Consider the following 10,841-nt stretch of genomic DNA (forward strand, 5'->3'; position numbering starts at 1 on the left):
TGGATAAACACCTGGTCCTTGTTCGTTTTTTGATAATGGAGTACCCTCTATGGTGGTTTGAGAACGGCATTCATTAGCCCAATGTCTCCCTCTACGGCATCGTGGGCAAATACCTGGTATTCTACTCCTTTGATACCTAGTTTTGTTAAACCCTCCTCCAATGGGGCAATTCCTTTTAAAATGTCCTGTTTGTTCACAATTGTAGCATGTTCTTGGCCTGGCATCTAAAGCCTGTTTTACTGCAGCTGCCTGTTTTACTGCAGCTGCCACGACTTTCCCTTATTCTAAATCCTGTTTTACTGCAGCTGCCACGACTTGCTCTTGTTCATCAATATCTCTACATAATTTAATATAAGTGTTTGAATCTTCATGTTTCCATGGTCTAATGACTTCTCTGCACCAACGATTTGCTTGCTCATAATCCAGTTGTTTTATTAATGCCATTGCTTGTTCTGTATTCCCCAAACTCTGGTAGCTGTTTGAATAAGCCTATCTACAAATTCAGCGTAAGATTCATTAGCTCCTTGTATTACCTTAGATAATTGACCTTGTAAACCTCCATGTCCTTGTAAAATCTTCCATGCCCTAACCGCATCTGAAGCAATTTGTGCGTATACGCCAGGATCATATGCAATTTGTTGCTGCTGATCTTCACAAGGTCCCTTTTCTAACAACATATCTAGATTTCTCTGAGGATAACCAGCTGCTGCATTTTGCCTAGCCGTCTCCTTGCAAAATTCCTCATTGGCAACCTTTCATAACAGGTATTGTCCTCCATTTAGCACAGCTTTACACATATTAGCCCAATCTGCTGGTGTCATGTTCAAGTTGTTAATGGATTCGACCATGCTTACAGTGAATGGTGCTTGAGGACCATAGGTTGTTACAGCCTCTTTTAGCTGCTTCACTGTTTTGAAATTTAAAGCATTGTGAATTCGCTGCCCTCCTGCCTCAAATACAGGGCATGTTAATATTTGAGATCCTGTCTCAGTATCCCAACTATCAACTGCGGGGGTTTGGGGCCTCCCAGCATATGGAGGTGCCCTTGTTAGTTGGACACTTACGCTCTCTGGTGATAGAAATGTGTTAGTAGCAGTCTCCTGTTGTAACTTTCCCCCTGATGGCTTTTTCTGCTCTAACTTTCTTTCTCCGTCTGACTTGCTTGAGAGACCTTCTCTTTTACTTGAATATTTCTACTATAACTATAATACAACCCAAGAAGATAACACCAAACAAAACTTAAACAGAGTGAAACAAAATTGGAACAAAAAATCATTATAGCCTTTCTATCCTCCTGAAATGTCCATCCTTCCTTGTCTATTTTAGAATTTTTAGAATATTTTAGGGGTCCATTTCCCTCCTCTGGGGCTGATGACCAAGTGGGTACTAGGGTCAAGGTCTAATTTGGGGGCACTAGGCCTTAGTGGGAGTTCACATGCCCCCAGAATCCAGGCTGAGGGTTGGATGTTCATCCAGTTTTGGAAGGCTTCACAGAACACCCATGGACAAGACTGGAGTTTGGACCCTAGCCTCTGGGCACTCAAGAGGTTACCACAAATAGACACCAACAGAAAACAGATCTTGGTCATTCTATGTTGCAACTGATCCTCTCATGAGTCAAGAGGGCAGAGGGATTCAGAGCCAGATCAAACTAGGCAAGGTGACCAGAGTCTAGCCCTCCCAAGGTGGTCCTCAGAAAGAAGCAAAGACTCCTCTGTCCTGGAGCCCCTTAACCCTGGGGCTTGGGATCTTGCTTATTTATGCATCAGACTCCTGCATTTCTCAAAGGGCATGTTAAATTCAGGAGATTATGAATGAGAAAGCAAATGGAAGGCTTACAGAACTCCTTTGCATCTGAGTGAATTCAAGTATCATCAGAGGCTGTGAAGGTGAGTGAGTGCTTCTATGCCCCATAGTCTGGGGCAGGGACAAAGAAGATAGCAGAGGCAAAGGGTCTTCTAATGAGGAGATGGTAGGCTTCAGGAAGCCCCCACTTGTCTGGGTAGGACACAATCTTTTGCCAAAAGAGCTGAGAGGACCAGGCTGAAGCAGAACCTGATGTTGAAGAGGACAGGAGGTTTCAGGAACCCTGTGAACTGAGTACAGCCTCAAGTCTACCCCACAAGCATCAGAACCATCCTTACATGATGAATGGACCAGGAACACCCATCATTGTCACAAAGGAAGTTCTGGGCACTAGAAGGATAACATGAGGTGGAAATCTGGACTGTGGTGGGGGCTCAGGAAGTCAGGGCCAGATTCCAACTGGGACTTCAGGGAAGAGGGACCATAACCTACCCTGGTGACAACTGTTACACTAAGGCTACAAAGGTAAGGGATTCAGACTCTCTTGGAGAGGTAACTTGGAAAGAGCTTCGGGGAAGTGAGAGGGCTTTCTTCTCTCCTGGGGGCAAAGAAAGGAAAGAAAAGGGAAGGAGAGTCCCTGAATGGATAAGAAAACCACAATGTAAAATGATTGCAGAAACTTTGGGGGCATCCCCAACACTTGGGCTGTCCTCTGGTAAACACACCACTGCTTTATCCACTCAAGTCAGCCCAAGGCTTCCCCCTTGGTCATTATGTTTCTACCCTCCTCTGAGGAGCTACAGACCAATAAGGCCACACTGTGTGTCTGATCAATGACTTCTACCCAGTGCTGTGACTGTGGTCTAGAACACAGATAGTAGCACAGTCACTGAGAGAGTGGAGACCACCCAGCTTTCTAAACAGGGCAACAACACATACATGGCCAGAAGCTACCTGACCATCACACCTGACAAATGGAAATCTCACAAAATCTTTAGCTGCCAGGTCACACCTGAAGGAAACACCATGGATAAGAGTGTGTCCCTTTAAGGATGTTCTTAACTTTTTGTCCCTCACCCCACCCTCATGATCCTGGAAGTGAAGGATCCTGGTGAGGAACCTCTCTATTTCCTAGTCTTCCTACTGAATCCTTCTCTTTGAACCCACTGACTGCTCAATAAAATATCCCATTGTGAATCAGAAATCTTGCTATATCTCATTTTTTCTTATCTCTTACATCATTTGCAATGGCCTTAGATCCCAAACCACAGCTTTAATATGCTTCAGCACTTAAATGACTTCAAATAATGGATATAGAAGTTGAGACCATTCAGTCACAGATCAGTGGCCTCAGTAGATATGGTGGCAGGATCCACCCCATCCCAAATCATTACCCTAAGACTAATCTCATTCTAAAAATGGGTTTTTATGATGAGAATTTTCAACACCAAAAGAAAACAGGATAATGACCCTAATGGTCTCATCATAAACACCAGACATCTTGTCTTTTTATCTGCAAATATTTCACTTCTGGAAAGAAGAGACATAGCTAAAATATGATTATCCAATCTAAGCAGAAATTACCAATGGCATCTTAATATCAAAAGACAACCAGGAACTCACAAAATCCTTCATACATGTATTTACTTAGTTCTGAGAATAGTGCTGTTGTTATCTGTGGTCGTTCCTCTGTGTGTAGGAAGCTGAAATGAGTGTTGAAATGGTGCTTTCTGCATGTGTTCTTGACCTGTAATCATCGGCCATACTCCACACATCCCTCTGGTTGCTCCATGCCAGGCAGATGCTAACAGGAGCTGGTATTTTCCCAGGTTGCCACACAGCATATGACCTCACAGAGTTGTCTCTGAGGATTTCTGTTTTCTCCTTTCCCAAAAAGTGTTTCTTCCATGGAGAAGATGACATATTGGTAGAGTTGACATTTTGGTGAGGTCTTTTCCCAGGATGGTAGCTCCAGAGAAGGACATCATATACTGGTCATCTTTCATCAAGGGTAACTTCCCTTCATGCTGGTTGCCCAGTTCATCAGTGACTGCCACCAGAATGGATGCAGCTTGGGGGAGGGTAAGGGTAAGGCAGAAAAGGGTTTTTGCACAAGTCTGTGTCATAGTGTTGGGTGTTCGGCAGAGGGACCAATGTGACCCTCCTAGGTTATTGACTTTCCCCTTTCTCTGCTCCCCTAAGTTTTGGGACAGTTTTCTGCTTCTTTGTTCTTTTTTGTGCATGTGCCCTGTCTTTGTCCTGGGACAACCATTCTTCCTGGATCTTGGTTCTGGGACACTGAACTCTTCCCTTTCTGTTCAGACCCTCATGATTGTCTCAGTGGTTCATAGGCACCCATTCAAACTCTTGACTCCAAAGGCATGGAACTGCACTGGATGACCTCTTAAGATTCCATTGTCTGTGTGCCTGTCTTGGCATGCTGATCCATAAGAAGTCTTCTGATCTGTTCTCCCTTGTTGGTCACTTTTCTTTCCAATTATTTTGTGAGATGATTACCATGAGGCCTTATATAAGGGGAAGGCATTGAGAGACTGACAAATTATGAATTTAATAAGACATAGGACACTAAGGACTAAGAGTGGGGAAAACATGTCATAACTCAGCCCAGGCATCCTGGACTGTAAACTCAGAATCAAAGATCAGGATAAGGGTAAGAAGTAGAAAGGAACCACAAGCCCTCAGTACTGCCAGGGATAGGGGTAAGAGGTAGAAAGGAACCACAAGCCCTCAATACTGCCAGGGACAGAGCCCAAAGACATATTGTGTTTCAGGAAACAGGAGGAAGGAAAGAAGAGAAAGCTCTGAATAACAGATTGCCAGGAGAAGAGTGATTGGAGATGATAGTGGTGGAGGTGGGTCTCCACAGGGAACATTCTGCAGAAGCACAGGCTCCTGAATTTACATATTAACAGGTCCCAGTGCAGGAAACCTAGATATGACCTGTAAACAAGAAATTCTGGTCTGACTCTGCAAAAGGAGGGGGGCCTTTTTGACAAGGAATCAGGTCAGAACTGGCCCATAATGGAATACACTGGAGTCCTGAAGAGCTCAGAGGATAGACAGAGACTAATAATAGACCAGAAAGGATGTCACAAGAGGCAGGGCAGGAAGACAAGGGTGACATATCTGTGTGAAAGACTATGGTCTAGGAGGTTCCCAGTAAGGTGATACACAGGTGCCCTGGATAGTTTATAGCATAGGAACATGCAGAATAGTTTGAGGAATTCCCCAACCCACCAGCTTCATCATGCATGCTCCAACCCAGAGTCCCTGAACAAGACCCTCCTCACACACTGAGGCTCCAGGGTGGACAACAGAACACTGATCCCTTTTTGCCTGGTCCATCTTGCAGGTCAGCCCAAGGCTGGGCCCTCACTCACTCTGTTCCTACTGTACTGAGGAGCTCCAGAACAACAAGGCCACACTGATGTGTCTGAACAATGACTTCTGCCCAGGTGCCTTGACCGTGGCCTGGAAGAGAGATGGTACCACCCAGCCCTTCAAACAGACCAACAAGTACATGGCCAGCAGCTACCTGACTCTGTTGTCAGATGAGTGGAAATCTCATAATTCATACACCTGCCAGGTCACTCATGAAGGGAACACCATGGAGAAGAATGTGTCCCCTGCACAGTGTTCCCAGGTCCCAGATCCTACTTCACCCTGGAGCTTAAAAGCCCAAGGAAGGATCTCTCCTTCTACCCCTACCAACCCAACCCTTATGCCTCTACCTAGCAAACCCTCAATAAATATCCTCCTTTTCAATCAGAAAACATGGTCTTGCTTATTTTCGTTTACACACTTCCCATATTCACTTTTACCATCCCTTTGGGTGTACACAATCCTTGGACCTAGAGACAAAATGGGAGGAAATACCCCTGATATTTTCCTTGCAGTTTCTTTTGCTCTCAAACTCCACAAAATTTTCTACAGCAAAGGAATGACCCTCAGCAGGAACACAGCCTGCATATTTTCTCCTATCCACAGTGTGCTTCCTGTACTTGTGTGGAATTTTTCACCTCCCCAGTCCTGGGAGCAAGCTCTCCTTTGATCCTTGAGGACTCCAGGAGAATGTGTGAACTCCATTCCCTGAAACAAGCTGAACATCACTCATCTTCAAATGTCCTTCAATCTTAGGTCTAAGCCCCCATCACTGAGGCCATAAATTCTTTGTCTCCCTTCCCCTGACTGTAAATTCCTGACCTTGCAGCCTAGAGCCACTTGATCTTCCTTCCATGTTTAACCTGCTCCTACCTCCCTGGGGATACTTCCCTGGGCCCCACAGCACTGCCCACTTCCTGCCCCATAGCACTTCTTAATAGGATACTCAGTCCATGAACCCTGGTGATTCATCCTACACTCCCCACGTGGTATCCTTGGTCTACATATGTCCCTAGCTTTCCCAACTATATTCAAGTCCCCTGAAAGACAGGGATCAGTATTGATTCTAATGGACATACCATATGTGCTGAAAGGTTGTCAGTAGGTCTAGTGTGTGGTAAGCCATTCTTATAGACCGTGGCCGCCATTAGAAGATGGCGCCGGCTTCCACTGTGGCCTGTGATAAACAACTCCTTTTATGGAGAGTTGGCGCGCAATCCCTTATCACCCTATGAGAGAGATCCACGTGGCGGCTTGGGATTGGGATGCGGGGGGCTTTATTAAGCTGTGCTTGGGTGTGTCGGGGGCGGGCGCTAAAAGATGATACATGACTCAAGGCCTGAATAAACTGCTGAAAGAAGAATCCTGTGTCGTGTTTTCCCTTGCCGGCGAGGGGTCACGACACTAGTGTGTTCAAAGTCAGTAACCAGATTCTGGGATACTTCTATGTGCTTGTGTACAAGCTGATGCACCTTAACACCTTGTTGTAGGCTCCCAGCTATTGTATAACCACAAACACATAAACATATGTCCCCTTGAACAAACACACGTTTCCACACAAAATGCATATAACAAGCTTACGCCTTTATATACACATTATCATTTTGAGCATCTCTCTGAGAGGATAAGGAAGAGTCCAGGTGGCAGGAGAGGTAGTAAATTCCCCTGGTATAATGAAAAAATATCATCAAGTATCCTTGAGTCCCAGACTATGGGTCACTGTGGTAGGCCATTAACATTGGGGAAAGGTATGAATTTCTGTCCATTCCAAGAGTGACACAGATGACAGGAGAAAGCTTGGGAAGGGCTATGCTCAAGGAGCAGCAGGGTACCTTGGAGGACTAGGGAGGTGTTTGTTGAGGAGGACACTTTAGGGATTCCAAGGTGCCAGGTATGTGTCCAGGTGTGAGCTCCACAGGTTAATGGGCCAGCACAAGAAAGTGCATTGAGGCCCTGGTGTTGAACAGAGGCTGACTGCTTTATGTGTGAACAAAGGACATGTTGAAACAAGTATGTGCACAGGTGCATGTGTAAGCTCTAAAGGAGGTCAAAGAGAAAACGGAGATCCCCATACTTAGAGCTCTTGGAATAAACCCTACTGTAGCAAGGGAAATCTGCCAACAACCACCCAGGAACTATCCATGGGCCATTCTAATTCTGAAGAAGCATACTGTCCTTCAAGGTGGGGCTGATCCATAGAAACAAGAAATAAATAATGCACCTTTACTATAGCCTAACCAAGGGCAAAGCCAATAGAGCTCAGGAACCTGCAGCATGATCTGGGACCTTGATAGGAAACATGATTCTCTCTAAACCTTCAAATTCTCATTCCCACTCACATTACTGTCAGTACCTTATGGCTGAGGATGTGGACACATACAGGACCCTTCTCATAACTCCCATTTGCACAGTTTCCAGCTCTATAATTTCTATATAGGAAATAGGTTACTCCCCTACTACTCTTTCTCCTTATCTTCCTCTTCCTCCAACACCAGCCCACCCAGGCCACCTAGCTTCTTCTCAGGTTTCCATTAGTTGGGAACATGGATTTCACACTCAGAAATCAAAAATAGCAGAAATAATCATTTTTTAATATTATCTTGTGGTTACATCTTTAAAATTGCTACCATACATCCCCCTTTAATTAGAATCATCAATAATGATTTATATTGTTATTAGAACATTATATTATTAGAATATTATTATTAGAATATTACATGATGGGTGTTTGTCCAGAATATTCCTGGGACATAAGTTTGAGTATTGTCTGAAGATTTAGAAAAGAACAATAAACATTGAAAAACATGAATGTATTTGAATTGTCAAATGTCTGCAAACATATGTATGTATGTATGTATGTATGTATATGTGTATATAATGATCATCATCTAATCAGTAATTTTAAGGCTTTCATATTGTTTTTGGAATTATAAAAAAATATAAAGATGAAGAGAAATTTATCCAAAATCCCATCACCTCATGTAATTACCATTAATTTTTGACAGATTTCTACACTTTCATGTTTTCATAACATAAGAAAAATATATACATGTAATTAAAAATAAGAAAAGAAAGAAATCTCTCCAACTCTCAACATGACCCAGGATGGTCATATTCTACAGCCTCTAAAGAGGTGATGTTCCAGGTCAAGCAAAAGCAACCAAATCTCAGCCACCCATGATCTGAACAGCCTCTGAGAAAGGAAGCTGAACCCTGGGCCTCTTTTTCAGCTGCAGGGAGTCTGGGACATGGTGCAAAAAGGGGTTCATGTACAGATCTGTGTCACATTGTGCTGTTTTTTGGCAGAGGACCAAGGTGACTGTCCTCAATGAGTTTTCCCCTTCCCCTCCCCTTTGGGGTCCAAGGCTAAATTAGATAGATTGTTCTCTCCTTTCTAGGCTTTCTGGAGCTGGGGTTTCAAGCTGTGTAGGAATCTATAATCTTTGCCCCTCCTCAACTGGTTACTCATCTTCTCTACTCAGTCCCCTATTCTTTGTCACTTTCCCAGGCAGGATAGAAATGAAAATTTCCTGTACTCTTCTGGGAACTCCCTCTGGCCCAAGGAACACTCCAATGGAGTTATTCTTCTTTGAACTTTGGAATACCCCCGTTCCCTTCACCACCACCACCATTTGCTGGACCACAGGGTCCTGAGACACACAAATGTCTGGGGCTAAAACTCTAGGGCTATGTGATGTACAAAGTGGAATGGGAAGTGCTCTGACTTCCTGGGTCTATCTTCCATGATCCCAGATATGGGCTGCTTCAACACACTGAGAAGAGACTTAGACTGGGGACTTGGAGTGATGGAGTGATGCACTTGGAGTAGTAAAGAGAAAGGAGACAAGGATGGAAAGGTAGATCCAGTTGTTGGGTCCCTTCTCCTGCTGCCCCACTATAGTTATGATGCCTTGGATAGGGCAGGATTAAGGACTCACAAAACTAAATGTGGCCACTCCCTATCTTACATCTGGAGGAGAGGCCCAACAGAATGTGCCCAGAGAAGGCATCCTGATAGGCACAGGTTTACAGAGAACTGTCAGGACAGGAGATGTCCCAGGACTGACATATTCCCCCATGAACTTCAGATAAAATTGTGACACTTTAAAAGTCACAGCCCCAGACTAAATCCCAATGCCATGGAAACCCTCAATTTACCAGACTGCTTGTGGTGAAGACCCAAGGACTATCACCTCCAGCTCACCTAGGCAGCCCAGAGGGGTCCTGTGGCCAAAGGCTGCAATTATGGTGCCAGGGGAATATGTGAGCAAGACATGGAGGAGAACCTAAAAACATGATAAATGGAAACCTGCAGGAAAGATCTAGAGAGGGACCTGGCAGTAGATAGAGAGAGAGAGGGAGATTTCCAGAAGAAGATTGAGGCTTCAGGCTTGTCCCAGACAATACTGGGGAGGTGTGGGGAGGTGTTGTTAATGAGGATACAGAATCTGTGCCAGAGGTTGAAGACAAAGGGGAACATGATTCTCTAACAGACACTGGAAATTATCTCATCAGATAAGTTACCTATACCTATGTTCTGACCTTTGTCCAGGAAGAGACCAACAAAAAGTGATCTGAGGCCTCTGACCTCATATGTCTCCCACACCCTGCAGGCCAGCCCAAAGCTACCCCCACAATTACTGTGTTCCCACCCTCTGAGGAACTACAGACCAAGAAGGCCACACTGGTGTGTCTGATCAATGACTTCTATTTAGATGCTGTGACCATGGACTGGAAAAGAAATGGCACCATCATCACCCAAGGTGTGGAGATCACCAGCCCTCCAAATAGACTAACAACAAGTACATTGCCAGCAGCTGACTCTTCTCTTTAAAGGACAAAATATTAACATTTAGAATGATGAAGTAGAATTACTGTAATAATTCTGAAGTATGCAAGCTGACCAAACATGCCGCAGTCTGGCTGGGCACAAAATCACGAGCCACTCAAGCAGGAACAAACTTTATTTTTTGAAACTACCTCCAATGCCCTGTAAGCTCCCGGGAAGATTGCCAATCGATGTCCCGTATCAGGCGGAGGTGAACAGCAGGAGTCCAATATCCATATGAATGCAAATCTTAACATAATCATATCATCTCAATGGCTTGCTGGCATCACCTTTCAACCAAAAATGCCATGCATCATATTACTTGGCTGTGGCTCTTAGCATCTCCCCCCTTCTGTTTAATTAAGCAACAAGCAATGTGCCTAGGGACCGTGCCTGTTAGGTTTCTCCAATTCAAAATATGGTTCTTACCCGTCATTGGATGAACTGACCTTTAGGCGTCAGCCTCCTGTCTTAGGTTGATACCACTGCAATTGGATTATACCCGTCACTGACTACCAGTCCAGCATATAGCCATACTTGTGGATAGGCCTATGCACCAGTGGGGGGGTGAGGTCCTTTGCCTCACCTCTGTTGGCCCCCAAAATTAGACCATCACTAGTAGAAGGGAGGAAGATACAGAAATGCCACAACACCAAGCCAATTGATGGCTCCTAGGAAAAATTGCATCACTGGTGACACTTCAGCAAAGATACGCCAGCACTACCATAATTCGCTGCATCAACAGATAGATCACAATACATACAAGTGATACATAGTCCAGGCAAGTTCTGTAAGCAGTTCAAAG

At 44.6% G+C, this 10,841-nt stretch overlaps 1 protein-coding gene and 1 gene segment (V, D, J or C); both read left to right on the forward strand.

Moving 5' to 3' along the window:
• The window catches only part of LOC107159025 (immunoglobulin lambda-1 light chain-like), a 738,922-nt gene that overhangs the window by 396,238 nt on the left and 331,843 nt on the right, over positions 1-10,841 (forward strand). For 2 of the 39 annotated variants that reach the window (XM_048785805.1, XM_048785804.1), the window contains exon 4: positions 3,465-3,473. The exons of 36 other annotated variants lie outside the window; for them this stretch is intronic. In XM_048785805.1, the coding sequence (XP_048641762.1) occupies positions 3,465-3,473 (9 nt within the window). Of the gene's footprint in view, positions 1-3,461; positions 3,474-10,841 lie in introns of all 39 variants that reach the window. One more of the 39 variants, XM_048785799.1, reaches the window with a different exon arrangement.
• LOC107159024 overlaps positions 1-10,841 on the forward strand; it is a 587,419-nt gene that overhangs the window by 250,362 nt on the left and 326,216 nt on the right.

Source organism: Marmota marmota, unplaced genomic scaffold (assembly GCF_001458135.2).
Source record: "Marmota marmota marmota unplaced genomic scaffold, marMar, whole genome shotgun sequence".
NCBI lineage: Eukaryota > Metazoa > Chordata > Mammalia > Rodentia > Sciuridae > Marmota > Marmota marmota.